General features: G+C 54.8%; 1 protein-coding gene across 1 annotated transcript; it reads right to left on the bottom strand.

Moving 5' to 3' along the window:
• Positions 1-1,164: 1,164 nt before the first annotated feature.
• TMEM130 (transmembrane protein 130) lies at positions 1,165-16,887 on the bottom strand. The gene is made up of 8 exons (XM_043456318.1): positions 16,481-16,887; positions 9,935-10,240; positions 8,310-8,469; positions 7,137-7,303; positions 6,348-6,432; positions 5,088-5,290; positions 3,034-3,146; positions 1,165-2,508 (listed from the first exon to the last, which is right to left on the bottom strand). The coding sequence occupies exons 1-8, from the start codon at positions 16,563-16,565 to the stop codon at positions 2,356-2,358; spliced, it is 1,272 nt and encodes a 423-aa protein (XP_043312253.1). The 5' UTR covers positions 16,566-16,887; the 3' UTR covers positions 1,165-2,355.
• Between the last annotated feature and the right edge of the window lie 2,000 nt (positions 16,888-18,887).

Here is an 18,887-nt window from a genome sequence, read left to right as displayed (position 1 = left end):
CACAGACTTAGAGAACGAACTTATGGTTGCCAGGGGGGTGGGATGGTTAGGGAGTTTGGGAAGGTCACGTACACACTGCTATATTTAAAATGGACAACCAACAAGGACCCACTGTATAGCACATGGAACCCTGCTCAATGTTATGTGACAGCCTGGATGGGAGGGGAGTTTGGGGGAGAGTGGATCCATGTATATATATATATGGCTAGTCGCTATGCTATTCATCTAAAACTATCATAACATTGTTAATTGGCTATAACCAGGTGCTCATTTGCTCAGTTGTATCCGACTCTTTGAAACCCTAAGGACTGTAGCCCACCAGGCTCCTCTGACCGTGGGATTTTTCAGGCAGGAGTACTAGAGTGGGTTGCCATTTCCTCCTCCAGGGGATCTTCCCAACCCAGGGGTCTAACCCACATCTCCTGTTTCCTGCATTGCAGGGGGATTCTTTACCTGCTGAGCATCGGGGAAGCCAGGTGGCGCTTGTGATAAAGAACCCGCCTGCCAATGCAGGAGACATAAGAGACATGGGTTCAATCACTGAGTGGGGAAGAGTCCCCTGGTATGTATAGCAACTCATTCCAGTGTTCTTGCCTGGAGAATCCCATGTACAGAGGAGCCTGGTGGGCTACAGTTCAAAGGGGTGCAAAGAGTCGGACACAACTGAACGACTAAGCATGCAAACTTAATCTCTTTTCTCAAACCTACCCCTAAATTCTAGTGTTTGAACAAAGTTCAAGAGGCCCTGCCGGAGACAGGAAGCTCTCACACTTGAGGGTGCACTGGGGCTGCCCCCCTCCCAGGAGCTGTTTCGGGTGTGGCACGGGGCCCAGGGAGCAGCATTTCCAAGTTCCCAGGTGCGGCCTATGTCCCACCCTGACCAAGAGTCACTCCCAGAGTCTCAGACTTAAGAGTCACCTGGGGGCGCCTGGACCACCTCCGGGGGACCCTCAGGAGCCCGATCGTCTGTGAAGCAGCCTAAGTGGCAGTGTGAGGACCACCGGTCCAAACCCAGACCGGAGCCCCGGACAGCGGCTCCATCCAGTGCACCTGCCGAAGAATGTGATGGGGACGTCCTGCTACATCCAAGAACCTCTCCTGCCACCTGCAAGGCGCAAACGTCCAGGCACGGAGAAGGAAGAGACTCGGCCACCCGCCCCGGGCTTGGCTGTCGTCGGAGCACACAAGCTTTATTCAGCAGTAACGGCAGTAGTTATGAGTGTGAGCTGTACAACAGTGGGGACGCTGTCTTCAGCGCAAAGTCTCAGAGCAGACAATTACGGCGACAGAGCTCGGCCTCCGTGGCCCTGCTCCCTCCCCAGACAGGCCCAGGGTGCTCCCCACTCCTGCATGGTTGGATGGGGACCCGATCGTGGGCTCCCTCTGTACCCATGCTCTCTGCACATGACCTGACTCCCCCAGGCTGCTGGGCCAAAGGGAGAGGGGTGGACTGGTCCCCCACCCTGGGCTCCATCCAGTCCTCTTCCCTCTCAAGGCCACCCTGGGAGCAGTTAAGGGGGCGAGAACTCTGTCCCCCACACAGGGTACCCAAGTTCCCCCCATGGCCTGACTCTTTCTTCTGCCGCAAAGCCTCTTTCTCAATGCAAGTTGAAACAGACTCAATAAAAGAAAGTGCTGTCTACGAAGCACTTCACACTCACAAAGCATTAGCCCTGCCCCCCACCCGACCCCCAGCAAGCAGATGGGGAACAGGGTGTCCTTAGAAGGGGACCCAGGAGCCCCTGGGAGGGGGAGGAGCCAGGCCCCGGAGCTGTCAGGGCCACGTGGGAAAGGTCAGGCTTCCTTTTAGCTCTGATCAATGGGACGGCTCAGCAACCAACTCACTGAGAGAGAGGAAGTCGTCTGAAACATCTGGGTGACGTCATGCACGCTTATCCCTGTATGTAAGACCTTTCGTGATGTAGCCCTGAATTAACCATCTGTGAGCTTTCTCCTAGCTCTCTGACCTGGGCAGGGCCACCTGGGGGAGGGAAGTGTGAACCCCAGATGGACGGCGAATGTGCCAAATAAGGGAGGAATCGGTGAGGGGCAGCGGGCACTCCTAGGAGAGAACAGGGACCGAGTCCAGTGCTGGAATCCCACTTGGGGGCCTCCTCAAAGGCAAGGGGTGGGGCGGGGCTGCCCGAGAGGGGCTTCCGACCATATAGATGGATGGAATGGCTGGGAGGTGGGACTGAGCCGGTCTTGTGGAGGCGGCTAGACTGTACAGATGGATGACCAGTCAGGGCGGACGGCCCCGCACTCATGGCGTGCACCAGTCTGCCCCCGACACTGCCCCAAATTCCCGGGCAGCAGTCAGTTAACACTGAAACTGGGTTTGGGGGCGGGTGGCGCTCAGACCGTGTAAGTTTTGACGGACTTGTAGAGGGGAGGCAGCAGCCCGTGGTTCTCGCGGACGACCTCCAGGTACTCAGATGGCGTCTCCAGTAAGAAGGGCCCACAGCACATCTGGCAGCAGCACTTGACCCCAGTGGGCGGCTCCGGGTTCTTGTCAGACATGGGGGAAAAGTCAAAATCAGCCACCTATGGTGAACAGAACCCCGTGGGCCAATCGCCCTCCCACCCACCAGGAGCCCCGTGAGGTGGCCTTATGAGCTCAGCAGCCCACCTGGGCAGCCTCTTGCAAGCTCAGCTGCCTGGGTGCAGCACGCACAGAAACACCTTTCGGACACTATGCGGTGCTTCCCTGTGCCCTTGGCTTTTCTGCAGTCTGGGTTGCCCCTGCTTTTGGCTGCCCTCTCCTTTACCAGTTCGTGGGCATGGCTGGCGGGCCACGGGCAAGTGGAGTAGGAGGTAAGTGACATGAGAAGCAACCAAGTTTATCAATGGGGCCCCAGTCATGGGTGCTTCATGGGTACGTCAGCCCCAGCCCTGGGGTCTTGCTCTGACATCCAGACCACCTCTTAGCCCCCCACATCTGGCCGCCCCCACCGCCCGCCCTCTCTGCAAATCCTCTCCTGTGAAGGCCAGGAGTCCAGCCCCACCCTCACCCCACCCCCACTGAGCACCCACCTCCACCATATCCTTCTGGTGAGTAGCATTCCTCAGGGTCATGTACATGATGAAGGCCAGCATCATGGTGATGAGCGTGGCACACGGGAAAGCAAAGACAGCCGGCTGGATGCCTGGGAGGAAGAGAGGGTGAAGTCATGAGCTTGGGCAGTCAGTGCTGAATACCAGCTCTCAGGGTACAGCCTCGGGGAGAGAACAGAGCCCGCCAGAGCCTCTTCCTTCTTTGTGCACGTGCATCCCAGTAAGGCAACTCCAATAGGCAAATCCAGGATTTCACAAAACCCAAGGAAGGGTCTGCCGGGGTTTTAAAGTGATACTTGGCAGTAACTTTCAAAGGGTGCAGCTGAATTTCCCCCCAGAGTGTGGGCTGGACTCATAGTGACTTGCTCCTAAACAGCGGCAGAGGACAGGGGGATGACGGACAACTTCCAAGCCTAGACCACGAAAGACCCGGCCGCTTCCTCCCGACTCTCTTGGGTGACTTGCTCTGGGGAAGAAGGCCAGGGCGTGAGGACACCCAAGCACCCCTGTGACCTCCGGCAGCTCTGGGCTTGCTCGCTTAGATCCTGTTGCGCGGAAGCCACAGGGCAGAGCAAGAAGAGCCCAGCGGGTCCTGGGTTCAAATCCTGGCCCTGCCCAGGTGACCTGACGGTCATGCTGACCCACGAGGCGGCCGTGGAGATGCAACCAGGTGAGGCGGGCGCAAGGCAGGCGACAGCACGGGTGGGTTCCTTCTCACCCTTCCCCCGCTCTCCTTCGGGTAGAGACACCACCGTACACCAAAAGGATCTGTCTCCGAGGAAAGGCGGCATGGATTACCTGCAGTGCCAGGTAATCCCCCTTCTCCGCAGGATTCAGAGGATTCCAGGTGATCAGTGCCCAGGAGATGCTGGGGGAGTCAGGGCCCAAGGCCCCCAGAGATGCCTGCAGGTCAAAGCGTCTGCCTGGCACACAGGGTCAGCCAGGGCCCAGTGCAGAGCATGGAGTCGGCTCAAGTAGGAGGGACTGGGGAGACAAGGGGGCGGTGACCACGTCTGTGCATTGCTGGGCCAACCTTGGGGCAAGTGCAGCTGGCAGGGAGCATCCCCTTTAGTTCTGCACAGGGTGGGACCTGGCTGAGCATCTGAAAGACCATCCCTAAGGCCTGGGATCCTTTCTCCTCTGTGTAAGAAAACCCTCGTCGGGGGTCATAGAGGAGGAGCCCCTGGAAGTGAATGCGAGGACCTGATGCTGTCATCAGCTAACCCCATGGCTGCAAGTCAGCGGCTGGACCGTGTGACTGTTTGGGGAAGAGGACGCCAGGGGGTTCGGCTGGGTGCCCGGATAAACGAGAGAGGCTGCACCGCACACATTCTGAGCTGCCTGCACTCCCTGGGAGACTCCCGACAGCCCAGTGAGGCCAGCACGGTCGCCAGCGGAGATGCTTGTTTTTGGTAGAAGTGAAAACACGGAGACGCAGGCGATGGGGTGGGTGTGACGGCAGCGAAGGACGGAGGGCTCGTGCCAGGGACAAGGGTGGCAGAGGTCACGTGTGGGAGGGACACCGCCCACCGCCAGCGGTGGTGGCAACATGAGAGCTGAAGTTGGGATGATCCCGGGGCAACACGGCACGGATGGCGCCGGTCCAAATGGCGGGTGCCGGGGCTGGGAGCAGGGGCATCAACAGCGGTGCTGATGGCGGCCAGGGTGGTTGCTATGGCAGCGCTGACTCTGGCTCGTGAAGATGCTGGAAGAACGGTCCGTAGTGTGTGGTGATGGTGGCCCTGGTTTTGGACAAGTCGCCTGGCGACAGCTGAGTTTGCTGTGGTTACGGCTAGTGGTGCTGGTGTTGCGGGTGGTGTTGGTGGGACTGATGGGGGCTGGTATGGGGGGGCTGGAGCAGTGGCCGATGGCGCTAGAGTTTGGTGGTGGTGCTACGGGTGGTCAGCCATGGTGTTGATTGGGGCCGGCAGGGTTACCAATGATTCTAGTAATAGTGGGATTGGCTGTTGATGGCCACGGGTGGACCAAGGGTGACTGGTTTTTGCTGGGAGCAGAGGCAAAGTGTCACTTACTAGAGGGCCACACCTGGACCTTGTGGTACTGGTGCGTCTTGCTGATGACGTTCTCAGCCTGGATGCTGAAGCAGTAGTCCCCGGGATCCCGGAAGATGTGGGTCAGGTTGTAAGCTGTGCTGTCCACTGCCACCGGGAGGCATTCCCCTTCCTCCAGCGGGAGGCACTCGGGCTTAAGACGCCAGCACACATTCAGAGGGGGGCTGCAGGGAAACAGGGGGTGTCTTTTCAGCAATGGCTTGCCAAGGGGTGTGAGCACAGACCGAGTCCGAGAAAGGTCAGGCAGTCATGAACTTCAGTGTTCTTTCTAGGAAAGAACACCCAGGTGCCCAGGCCTCCAGGGAACATTGTAGTATATAAGAGATGGCCTGAGACTCCAAGAGGAGGCCAGGGCAGTGACAGACAGAGGGACATGCGCAGACTGCTGGACGAGGCGGAATGCATGCTCCAGTGACGCCCTTGGTGTGTCAAGGGGACAGAGAAGCACGCTTTCAATGAGGAAGTCAGGGAAGGCTTCCTGGAGGAGGTGGCGTTTGAGTAGGCTCTGAAAGGATAAGTCGGCTTTCTATAGATTTGAAGGGGTGAGGGCATTCCCACATTGCAGACAGCCCCACAGGGCCAGTGCTCCCTCCCCTGGACGTTGAGAATGGAGTCATGCTGTGACTCTCCCACGGCCCAGTTAAGGGTGGGCTCATCACTCCATGTGCTCCCTGACTTGGGGCCCCTCAGGGATGAAATCCAGTGGTCATGTGTGGATGTGAGAGTTGGACTATAAGGAAAGCTGAGCGCCAAAGAATTGATGCTTTTGAACTGTGGTGTTGGAGAAGACTCTTGAGAGTCCCCTGGACTGCAAGGAGATCCAACCAGTCCATCCTAAAGGAAATCAGCCCTGAATATTCATTGGAAGGACTGATGCTGAAGCTGAAACTCAATACTTTGGCCACCTGCTGCGAAGAGCTGACTCATTGGAAAAGACCCTGATGCTGGGAAAGGTTGAAGGCGGGAGGAGAAGAGGACGACAGAGGATGAGATGGCTGGATGGCATCACCAACTCGACAGACATGAGTTTGAGTAAGCTCCAGGAGTTGGTGATGGACAGGGGAGCCTGTCTTGCTGCGGTCCATGGGGTCACAAAGAATCAGCAACGACTGAGTGACTGAACTGAACTGAACTGAAGGGATGAAACAAGGTCAGGAGCCTCTGAGAGGGCGTGTGGACAGGACCACAGATCAAGCACAGTGCGTTCAGGGCTTCACTCACCTCCCCAGGAAGTTCAACGTCACTACCATCTTTTGGAAGGTCTGAATTAGGGTGGGGCCCAAAACTTGGATGCCTCGAAGGGTTTCTGAAAGGCAAAGAGGACAACCTCGTTACACCTGGTGGCTGACGACAGCTGTCTCAGGGCTCCCGGGGTTCCCGGGCTGTGTGACCACCACCCTGTCCTCTTGGCCCTCCCGAAGAGCGGGTCACAGGTCACATCCAGAGTCCTGCTCCCAGATCAGCAGCAGACACTGGAGCCGCTTAGACTGAGACCGCTGGGGGAAGCCAGCAGGACTCTGGTGAGCAGGACCTGGGGCTGGCTTAGGATAACCACCTGCCTCCCCATCATCTGTGCTGTGTGGGGGGCACGGGAGCGCACCCCGTTAGCTTGACTGAGAAACAGGCTGCAGCTGCCCCAGGGCCCCGTCTTGACAAGGCCAGGAGTGGCGGGCCTGGGGGCTCCCTCCCGGTGTAGCCGACTGGGGCCGTCCCATCCCCGACAGGACGGTCCTTGACTAGAGGCCGATGTAGCCGGAAACAGAGAGTGATGGGGATGCGTCCGATCATGGCACAGGGTCTGGGCTCTGCCACTCGGTGCCCCCTGACCTCCTCCGTGGCCTTTAGCGCCCTCTTAGAAGTAGGGAATGACACACCCCTCTCAGGGCTGCCAAGGGACCTGAAGAGGGGCTGTGCCAGCCACTCTATATGTGATCCAGCCCTGGAAGGAGTGGTACCCAGGGCACCTCGACGAGCCAAATGCTCAACCCACACCAACCCCCCGAGACTCACCCTGCAGCTTCAGCGAGGCGGAGAAGTCACCCGTCTTCTGCAGAATGCCCCTCCCGGCGTCCGATGTGACCTGCTCCCACCCTGCCACCACCTTGACCTTCACGGTGAAGGAGCCGATGATGGAGTAGTTATAATAGACGGTACCATCTCTGGTCACCATCTGGGTGCTGTAAGAGGTCGGGGAGGGGAGAGATGACGGAAGTGATCCACGTGACTTTTTAGGGTCAGCGGTTGGGTGTACAGTGACACATTCAGACCAGTGTCATTTTGCGAGCAAAAATGTCACCTCAGCAGCAGTCCCCAGGGCCAGCCAGGGCATGAGGTCAGCTGACCTGCATGGGTGGGGTGGATGCTGGCCATCTTTGGATTTGTAAGTTACAGGTAAGAAGACCTCTTAGCAACAGGTACCTGTCACCTGCCAGGAAGTGCCCTGTGGCCCCAGCCAGACCAAGGGAAGACCGTGTGTTAGATAGAGATGATCTGGGAAGGGGAGAAGTACGAACTTTGGAGCTAAGATAAATCTGGCTTTGAATCTCAGCTCCAAATTTCCTATCTACATAACTCTCAGCCTTACTTTTCACATCTGTAAAATAGGAAGAATCATGCCTCCATCATAGGTTATGACTTTTTCCTCTACAATTACCCGAATCACTTTGAAAGAAACTTGAGTAACAATAAAGAAAATATTTCTGTTGATTTGTTGATGCTCTTTATATATGAAGTTCATCGAACCTTTACCTATTATATATCTTCCAAATATTTTCTTCCAGTTTAACCATTATCTTTTGGCTCAACTTGCTTCTTTCATTTCAAATTTTAAATCTGATGATGCCAAACTTAGCATTTTTTTCCTATGCAGTTTCTACCTTTAATTTGTATTCTTAGAAATGCCTTCCCCCACTGCCAAACTATTCAATTGCAGGGGATCATTGTCTACATTGCAATCTAGTCCTGGTTTGTTATGTTTACTGTTTACTATTTTAAATCTGTAAATTTGGAACAGGTTTTGTTAAGGGTTAGACTGGCTCACACTGGTCCCCAGGGACCCCGAGTTTGACACAGAGCAGGTGTGCAAGGCATGTTCGGAGTGAGAGTGAGCAGGTGAAGATGACGGAGTACACAGCACTCCGCACAGGCCAGGACTCTGGGGCGTCAAAGGGGGTCAGAACATACCCGTCTCCGAAGTCCCAGCTGTAGAGGAATGAGGCGTTCTTGAAGAAGTTGCTGGGGTCGTGGAGGACGAAGGAGACTTTGAGGACTGTCTTGGTGAGGTAGGAGCTGGGCCAGGGCAGGGAGGTGTTCTGGGTGACCACAAGGTTCCCCACGAGGAACTCTGGGAGGGAGAAACCACGGGAGGGTGAGGCCCCCGTCCCCAGGGTGGAGGAGGGCAGAGCCATGTGCCAGCCGGCAGGGCCGCCTCTCCCCCACCCCGCTCCTGACTGTCACCGTTGTGGTAACAAGAGGGGACCCTGCAGGTCTCCGAACACAGAGCCATGTGCCCCCTCCGAGGCCCTGCCCCAGGCCAGTGGGTGCTGGTGAAGACTCACTCCCTGTTACACATACAGTTCCGCTCCTGTACCCCCTTCACCAGGACTCTGAACTTTCTGGCACAAGAGATGCCCAGGACTAGAAGGAAACGGGCAAGCTTTTAAATCGACTCTTGGGAAATATTTCAAAGTATTAGATGAGCCTAGGAAAAAAATGAGCATTTCTACTGACCACATTTGTTGTTATTTAGTCACTAAGTCATATCCAACTCTTTTGCAACCCCATGGCCTGTAGCCCACCAGGCTCCTCTGTCCCTGGGATTCTCCAGGCAAGAATACTGGAGTGGATTGCCATTTCCTTCTCCAGGGGATCCTCCTGACCCAGGGATGGGACCACATCTCACACACTGCAGGTGGATTCTTTACCACTGAGCCCTCAAGGAAGCCCATTGCCAAGTACACGTATGTACGTACCACATACATTAAACAGAGTTGATCCAATTGGTCATAGAATTTCATTTTGATGTTTAAAAGCTTACAAGCATGAGGACTCTCCCAGGCTAAAACACACTCTTTGTAAAGATCATTATTATTATAAATTATATGAGTATTCTTATGGTTGCATACTTAGTTTGTCTCTACTTTCCTCTGTTACCATAGAAACTGTGATGAACACCTTCGTGCATAAACCATTACCCGAATGGAGGTTTATTACTTGAAGATAAGTTCTTTAATAGATTGTAGGGACTTCCCTGGTGGTCCAGTGGCTAAGACTCCACACTCCCAATGCAGCGGGTCTGGGAACTAGATCCCACATGATACAATTAAGAGTTCCCATGCTGAAGCTAAAGATCCTGCATGCAGATAAGACCCAGTGCAGCCAAATAAGTAAGAAGAAAAAATAGACTATAAACTCTAAGAAAGCAGGGAGTTCTTAGAAAGAAAGAGAAGGGAGGGAGGGTGTGAGGGAGGAAGGAAGGGAGGAAGAAGGGGAAAGAGAGAAGGGTGGGGGGATAGGGAAAGAGAGAGAACGAGGTGAAGACTAAAGCAATTTACAGCCATTGACACATATGGATCAGCTCCTCTCCAAAAGCGTTGTATTAATTTACAGCCCAGTAGCAAATATGCACTTTGTGTCCATTTTAGCACAACTCTGCCAGCAGTGGGTATTACCATTTTCTGACCCTTTGTTAACTCAACTGACAGCAACTGAGAACATGGGTCTAATCTGCCTGTGTGTGATGGTTGTGATGCCCATTTTCTCTGCCCCAAGAGCCTGAAGGCAAATCAGTGAGGAGGGAAGGTCCTCACCAGTGATGGGGAGGACGAGGAGGCTCCTGGCCACAGGCTGGCACATCCCACAGTCGGCAGCGGTGACCCAGACGGAGACCGGGAAGTCCCCGGGCACGCTCCCCACGACGCGGATGGTGGAGCTGAAAGCCTCGTCCGCCTTCCCCGTGAGCAGCAGCGGCGTGTGGATCCAGTGGAAGCGGTAGAGGCTGGTGCTGGCGGGCAGGGCCAGGCTGCCGTTGTCGTCGGCCACCAGGCTGGCCGTGATGGTCACCTCTGCGCCCGTGGTGGCAGGGCCATCGGTGGTGAGCTGAAGTTCATACAGGCCTAGGAACCCAGAAACAGAGACTGTGTTTCAGGTAGAGGGCATGGCCAAGAGCCCCACTGCCCCACGCTGGGTGGGTGTCTATTCATCTTACGGGTGGAGAAACTGAGGCAGGTCAAGGGACAAGCCCAAGGATCATACATTGCCACGTGGAGATTCAAACCCAGGCCCGGCTGACTCCAAACCCACACTCTTTCCAGTGTCTCAATGTATTTTCTTTTCTCATGCCAGCCACGCAGGGCCTTACAGAGCGTGAGTCTGCTGACCCAGCCATGCTTCTCAGCTATAAAAATGACCATCAGTCCATGTCACAGGAGGAGCCACTGCAGCTGCTGCCCAGAACGCACCCCCCCCATCACCCACTCTTTGGGGCCGAGCTTTACATGTGAAACAAAATTCCAAGTTGAAACACAGAGCTGAATCTGGACCCCCTTAGAGGCCGCACGCCTTGACATGGCAGAACGAGCCTTGGGAGGAAGGGTCACCGTGATGCACCCTTCTCTTTGTTCTCTGTCTGCAAATCCATAAACTGAGAGCCTCTAGATCTGAGCCACCTGATACGGTTCCACTAGCCACGTGTGGCTCCTGAAGCTTCAATCAAAAGGAAACAAACATCAAACCCACTTTCTCGGTCACACTGGCCACGTTCCAAGGGCTCAACAGCCGCATGTGGCCAAGGGTCATGAGAGTGGACACTGTGGATACAGATCTTTGTTATCACAGAAAGCTCCACTGGACCACACGCTCTCAGGGACCTCCAGGGTCTCGGCCGGGGCCAGCGCTGGAGCTGTCTGATTTCAGCTGGGTCCGCTCCTTGGGGAACTTGAACTGACATATTGGGGATACAGCTCTTACAGGGAACCTGGGAATTAAGACTTGCAGGTTGCAAGCAGAGAACAGGGCCTGGGGACTTCCCTGCTGGTCCAGTGGCTAAGACTCTGCACTCCCAACGCAGGGGGCCTGGGTTCAATTCCTGGTCAGGGAACTAGATCCCTCATGTCATAACTGGAAAAAAAAGATTCCTCATGCTACAACTGAAAAAAAGATCCTGTATGCCACAACAAAGAAGACAGATCCTGTGTGCCTCAGCGAAGACCTGGCATGGCCAAATAATATAAATAAATATTTTTTTAAATAAACAAATATTTTTTCAAAAGAGAGAGAACAGGGCCTGGTGGGCATGGAATGGAGTCCACATAAGAGGCCTTTTAAATAATACTCCCCAGCCAACCAAGACCATTCAGTCTTACACTGAAGGTAAGACTAATTATAATCTGAAAATACAGAAAGGTATAAATTTTAAAAAAAAGAAAAGTTTTTAAATAGTCAGCAATGATCCCTCTTACTATATTTGGACATTTCCTACTATTTTTTTCAAATGATGCTTACTCAGAGATTATTCCACTGTTGTTGCTGGTTTTCCATATCAAGCATCTTCCTAAGTTATTATTCTTCACCTGCTCTAGATAGCTGCAGATTTTTATCATACTCATGGGTAAGATTTTAAAAATCAGGTTTGTTTCCATCATAAACGTTAATCCAGGGACCTCCCTGGAATCTTCAGTGGTTAAGATTCCATGCTCCCAATGCAGGGGGCGTAGGTTTGATCTCTGGCTGGGGAACTAAAATCTCGCATGCCACACAACACATCACAGCCACACACACACAAAGTAATACATACGCATAAAGAGTATTAGACGTGTCCTATTACCCTACCCCCCCCCCAAAAAAAAACAACAGCTGCTAACAGATTAAGGTCCTCCGGCTCTTTTTCATGCACTGAAGTTTCAATTTCGTCAGAATCACCCTCTGCACACAACTCTGCATGATTTTATTTCCACACGGCAACACATCAGAAGGATGTCCGCGGGCATCCTAACGTGAACTTCAATGGTTGCAAGATAATCCCTCAAGCAGGTGTATCTGAATTCCCAGAACCCTTCCCTCTCGCCAACAGCACTACTGCATGTCTTGCAAACTCTTTTCCTGCGATTTGGGTTTTCCTCTTCAGGTGCGATGTCTGAAGGGCTTGCAAGGTTAGAGACTGTCCAGCCTGTGGCAGGGCAAACCTGGGCAGGTGAAGTGACAGAAGGAAGGGAGGAAGGGCCACGACACCCCCCCATCATTTCAGTCCCTCCCACCTCTCCCTTTCCCGGCCACATGCACCCCCTCCCTTGGCTTCTGGTACCCCATAAATGCTGACAGAACCCCGGAATAGTGACTTCAATTCTACTAAGCAGTAATGTAGTAGCTACTAACCACATGCCATTACGTTTAATCACTTAAATGTAATTAATACTAAAAAATTCAGTCCCTCCATTGCACCAGAGCTACATTTCAAACATTCAAGAGCCATAGCTCTCCCGGACAGCACAGATGGAAAATATATCCTTCACCATCCAAAATTCTGTAGGCCAGGAATGCAGCAGCAGTTCCTAGCCTTTTTGGCACCTGGGGCCAGTTTCGTGGAAGGCAATTTTCCCACAGAGCTGGGGAGGGAGCGGGATGGGGATGGTTCCAGGATGATTCAAGTGCATCACATTTATTGTGTACTTCACTTTTATCTTTATTACATCAGCTCCACTTCAGGTCATCAGGCATTAATCCCAGAGGTTGGGGTCCCCTGTTCTAGACCCCCCAGCTTTCTCCCCTCCCAAACCTACCATTCTCATTACCTGTCATTCTCTGTCTGGCTAGAGGGTCCAACTGTTTCAAGACCCAGTCCCTGGGCCCCTGCCACTCTCGCTGCTCCTCTCCATCACTTCGAACACCACTTGCACATGTGTGTGTGTGTGCTCAGTCGTGTCTGACTCTTTGCGACCCCATGGACTCCCAGGCTCCTCTGTCCATGGGATTATCTAGGCAAGAATACTGCTGTGGGTTGCCATTTCCTCCTCCAGGGGATCGTCCCAACCTAGGGATCGATGCGTCTCTTGCGTCTCCCGCACCGGCAGGCAGATTCTTGATTACTAGCGCCACCCTGGGAAGCCCCCGTCTGGTGGATTACTGCTCCATCCTGCCCGCTGACCCTTGGCCTCCAGTCCTGCCCTGGTCTCAGCCACCCCGGCAAGCAGCTTCCGCACAGTTCATCTGACCACGGGCCAGCCTCCGGGTAGAGGGAATCCACGTTCATGTCTTGGCACATCCATGCTGTAGATTTAACACTTGCTCTGTCCTCCATAGCCTCAAGGCCTGTGCAGATGCTGTCCCCACTGCTCTTCTTCACCTAGATGTCTGTGGATATAACTTCTTCCAGGAAGCCCTCCCTGACTCCCACCACCCCCCCCACCTCCTCTTCAGCGCTCTCCCAACAGCTTGGCACACAGCATACCCTGGGTTGGAATAGACATTTCCTCGTCTCCCCTAACTGCACTGCAAGCTCCTTGAGGGCAGGACAAGGGTCATCCCCATCTCCTCCGGGCCTAGTCAAGCACCAAGAAGGGGCTGGACACTGCGCTGGGAAGCGGCACCTGGAGAGAAGGGTGTGGCAGAGGGACCTGGCACTGTCCAAGGAAACTCTTCATCCAGGACTGAGCCCCTTCCTTGGGCCACACCCCACAGCTCTGGGGGGACCCAGAAGTACAGGACGTGTCCCCTGCCCTTAGGGAGCTCGCGAGAGACCTGTTGATTCAGCCAAACTGGGAGGTGAGCTGGCGGGTCCTCTGCTGGATCCCATTCACCCTGCGACACTGTGTCGCTGCCCCCAGCACGGACTCTGTCTCCAGCCTTTTGGTCACTAATGTTATATATCTGTTCCGAATCCCTTTTCTTGAGGTCATACTTTGAATTATAAAGTCATCTGGGCTAGCACTGCAAAAGGGACCGGCGGTGTCTTAATCCCAAAGAGAGAATTCCAGACATAAAAGTCTCTCCAAGAAAACACAGTGTATGGCTGAGTCCCTGTGTTGTCCACCTGAAATCATCACCACGTTATTAATCTGCTATACGCCAAGATAAAATAAAAGCTAAAAAAATAAACTTTCAAAGATTCTTTAAAAAAAAAAAACACGGTGTAGATTTTACACTGGGGGACCTGAGACCCCAGGGGATAACGCTACTGCCTGGGGTCACAGAGTAAATCCACACTGCCCCAGGCTAAGTCCCTCTGGCTGGGGGGCAGCCTTTGGCCAGGCTGCCACAGACGGAGGTGCTGAGATGAGAGGCCATCTCCACCCCTCCCCCTCAAGGAGAATCTCCGCCTCTCCCCCTCCCAAGGAGAGGCACGTGGGCCAGAGCGAGGCTGGCAGGTGGCAGGGACATTTGGCTGCAGCAAGACGGGCGCATGTCAGCACGATGATGACTACGAGACGACGCAGACCGGTTGCCAGGGGAATGGAATCAGGGGGGCAGCCAGCTCAGCTGGGAGGAGGGACAGGGTGGGGGAGGGTAGGGGACGTGGCTCCAGCAAACAGTGGCCCGGCTCCTGGGAGCCAGCCCCTCCACCACCTATCCAGATGCCTAGACTCCAAGGGCAGTTTTCTCAGGCTTGTGTTTCTGTTTTTGTTCTTTTAAGCAGGTACTTCACAGCCCCTGAGTGATGCTGGCCCTCATCTTCAGGGTCTCAGAATTGTCCCGAATCTGAAATGGACCACGAAGGCTTTGCCACCTGTGGCTGAAGGCACCAAGCCCAGATTGGGTAACCTACCTGTCGAAATCTACATTTCCCGTTCGGGAGCCCAGGTGCCCTGGCCTTGGAGTCCAGAGCAGCCCAGGCCAGGGTTGAGGGGCCCCACAGGCACCCCAGTGGCCCAGAGCTGAGAAGGCCACAGCAAGACGTGAAGTGGCAAGAGCCACAAAGCTTGACCCACGGAAGAGCGCCCACCAGCAGGCTCCCTTGGATTCCACCTGGAACATGTACATTTTCCCTGACCACACAGCCTGCAAGGGCCCCAGAAGCTTCTAGAAAAGGGCTATGTCGGCCTTTGCACCTTGCACATGTTGTCAGCCCAAAACACTTCCCAAAGTACCTCTGAAGTGTGAACAACACAACCTGGAATTAATGAACGGTCCAGGACACAGACTTCTGACTTCAACCCTTGGTACAGGAAGCATGCCTGAGTCTGACCCAGATCTGGGGAAGCTGCAAAAGGGCTTCTGAATCTTTCTCTCCTGTGGGCTTTCCCCAACTGCATCTCAACTGTTTTGACTATATCATGGGTTCAATAGGCCAGGCTGGGAACCACATATGATTTCCAAAGAATTAATCCCCTCCTACTTTTTTTTTTTTTTTCCTGGCAATTTAGGCCACACTGATCATTTCTGAACACCTGTAAACCTAATGGACAACAGACCTCATTTCTATGTGAATAACCAGGGAGAAGCAGATTATCCTGACAGAGCACAAAATTCTCTTAACATTCACTCCTAAGATGCAGGGTTTTTACCTTCCCTTGTGGCTTTCATTTCACAAGTTAGGATTCAATCTCTTCTCTCTACCGTATTTTGAAGGGGGGAGGGGGCATGATGAACATATTGGATAATATTGAATAGCTGCGTTCAATAACATTGAACGCACCCAATAGCTGCCAACTGTCTCCTCCAAACTCTCCAACCTGGGTCCCCTTTATTTTGTCGCCAAAATGGGGCAGAAAAGTGGGGTGCTGGCCTTCGGGCGGTGAGGAAGTGGGGATGCTAGAAGCACAGCCCCGGGGGACACGGAGTGGAACCCAGCGGAACCAGCTCGGGGTCCATTTTGGAAACCATTCCCCGAGAGGAAATGGCAGGCTGGCTTCCCAGGCTCTGAAAATCGCATCCCCCCACCCACCACCCCGAAGCCGACACGAGCTGGGTGGCAAGCCTCTCCCGATAAGGCAACATTTGGAGGCAACCTGGCGGCGCTCCTTGGGGGCTGTGGCGTGACGACCGACCCAAGCATCCTCGGTCCTCCCGCAGCACCCTCCCCCACCTCCAGCGGCTTCGAGGTTCCCAGGCTCCGGGATGGAGGCCCCGGCCACCGCGCCATTCCTAGGGCAGGGCCGATCTGGAGGGAGCAGCAGAAGCGAGGGGCGCGGGGACCCCCCAAGTGCCAGCGACTTCAGGGGACGGGGTGAAAGGACAGGCCCGTCGGGCCGTGCTCCCCTCCGCAGCGAGCAGCCTCGGGAGAGGAGGGAGGTGAGCGCAGGGCGCACGGCGCCACCTCCGCAGCGCCGGCTCCCGGCGAGGCCGCCGGCTCCAGGCCGCCCTGAGGCCCCTGCGCGCAGCCGACCAGGGAGGGCGGCCGGCCGATCCGCGCAGCGCCTTACCTGCGGCCACCCTAGCCGGGGCCAAGGGCAGGAGGCAGGCTAGCCAGAGGATGCGGCCGAGGCGCGGCCAGAGCGCCGGGGCCATGGCGGCGCCGGGAGCCGCTGGAGCGCCGAGGGGACGCGGCTGGACTCGACTGCGGCGGCGGCCGCTGGTGGGGCGCGCGGCGAGGGCGGTGCGGGGAGGTGCGGGCGCGGCGCCGGCTCGTCCTCGCCTCGGATCGCGGAGTCTCTGCGCGTCGCCGCCGCCCACAGCCCTCCGCGCCGACCCCGGCCCACGTCAGCCGCGTCGCGCCCCCTCCCCGGCCCGCGCTGCACCCCGCCTCTCTCCGCGATCCTCCCGACTCCCCCCGGGCCCCAGCTCCTCCAATCTGCGCCCCCTCCTCCCTCCCGCCGCCGCGCCCCTCCTCTCCCCTCGATCCCTCCCCTCCCCGGCGCCGGCTCCTCCAGTCGGCGCCCCCTCCCCGCCGCGCGTCCGTGCCCGCGCCGGGCGACTCTGACTCAGCGTCCCCAGAGGCGCGCGCGCCGCTGCGAAGCCTCCAGAAAGGTCCTTTGGGCTCTTTCTCCAGGTTCCCTCGCTCATGACGCACACGGTTTGGAGATGCTGCCCTTCCTTCAAGAAACGCTGAGGAAACACCGTGTGCCCGGCGCTGGTCGGTGGACCCGGGAACGCCTGTGTCCGTCCAGAGAGAAGGACTCGAGCGCAGGGGCCCGGGCGCAGGCGCTGGCGCTGGCCGTTCCTCTGTTTACCTTCTCCGCACCTGCTGAAAAGTGAGGCTTGTGTCCCTGGGCCCACAGCGCTGTCAGAAGCCTTGCCACACTCAAGACAACCGCGATAAGAGACCAGGCCTCTCCTTGGACACTCCTTGGCCCAAGCAGGCGCTTCCATCTGCCGTAACAGGAACAGAGCATGTGTTTTCTGCTAGAAGGTGGCCAGCCTGGCTGACCTTAAAGGCTGGACACCGGCAGCCTGAATTCTGGTCCCAGTTGGGCCTCCCTTCACCCTTGGCAAAGAGGGAGAGTTGGGTGGCACCAGGGCTGCAGAATGCGGGCCGCAGGGGAGCGAAGGCACTTCCCCGGAGTAGCTGCGGGGTCCCCAGGGGATGGGGGGGACAGATTTGAGTGAGTCCCCTTAAGAAAATTGAAAGTGCTAAACAGATGTCACTCACTGGTGGCATCAGTCACCATCGTGGGGACAAATGCCGGTAGACTTTGCATTCTCCCTGAGAGCTCTGTGACCTTGAGAAAGTCACATAACTGTCCTGGTGCCTCAAGTCAGTTTTCTTTAAAATAAGAAAAATAATACCCCATGAGACTGCAGTAAGGGTAAAATGAGTGAACACATAGAACAGTGTTTGGACATGTGTTGTTGTTTAGTCGCCAAGTCACATGTGACCCTTTGCAGCCCCACGGACTATAGCCCACCTGGCTCCTCTGTCCATGGGATTTCCCGGGCAAAAATACTGGCCTGGGTTGCCATTCCCTTCTCCAGAGGATCGTCCTGTCCCAGAGATCTCACCTTCCTCTCCTGCTTTGGCAGGTAGATTCTTTACCACTGAGCCACAGAGGAAGTCTGCACTTGGACATAGTTAAGTGCTCGATCAGTGCTGGCTGTCATTATGAGAATTGCTTAAGGAATTGGGGGAATTTTGCTTGTCCATCAGGAATTGAGAAGAACAGTGTGCTTGAGAAGAAAAGAGTATGTTAAGGTTATAAATTGTTTCAAATATTTAACTATTTCACATTATTCAAATGTCTGGCTGTTAGTGGCTTTTAAAATGTACTAACTGCAGAACTTCCTTGGTGGTCCGGTGGCTAAAACTCCATGCTCCGGAGGCCCGGGTTCAACCCCTGGTCAGGGAACTAGATCCCACATGCCTCAACTAAGGGTTTGCATGCTGCAACTAAAGATCCCACATGCTGTGGTGTAGCCAAATAAATGTTTTTTTAATTTAAAAAATTAAACTGACAAATATGTTCTTTAAAAAAAGTAAAATTTACTAACTGTATAAAAGGAATAATAACATTTATTACTTTTAAAAATGTGTAACATTACATTGGGTAACTTCACAGCCGCCATAGTCAGAGAAACCACCTGGGAAGGCCACCCTGAAGCTGATGTTGATCTGAGTCGTCTTTGTCTAACTTCTCACACGTATCACCTCCTCCAGAAACCTTCCTCCTTCTGGGCTCTCACAGCACCTGTCTTTTTTTAAGTGTTATTTTGATATTTATTTCCTTATTTCTGGCTGTGCTGGGTCTTCATTGCTGCACAGCCTTTTCTCTAGTTGCGGCGAGCGGGAGCTACTCTCTAGTTGAGGCGCACGGGCTTCTCATTGCGGTAGCTTCTCTGGCTGCAGAACATGGGCCCTAGGTGCACAGGCTTCCGGAGTTGCAGCAGGCAGGCTCA

This window comes from Cervus canadensis, chromosome 32 (assembly GCF_019320065.1).
Source record: "Cervus canadensis isolate Bull #8, Minnesota chromosome 32, ASM1932006v1, whole genome shotgun sequence".
NCBI classification, from domain to species: domain Eukaryota; kingdom Metazoa; phylum Chordata; class Mammalia; order Artiodactyla; family Cervidae; genus Cervus; species Cervus canadensis.
Note: the sequence above shows the minus strand (reverse complement) of the source record. Positions and strands in the feature narration are given on the sequence as shown.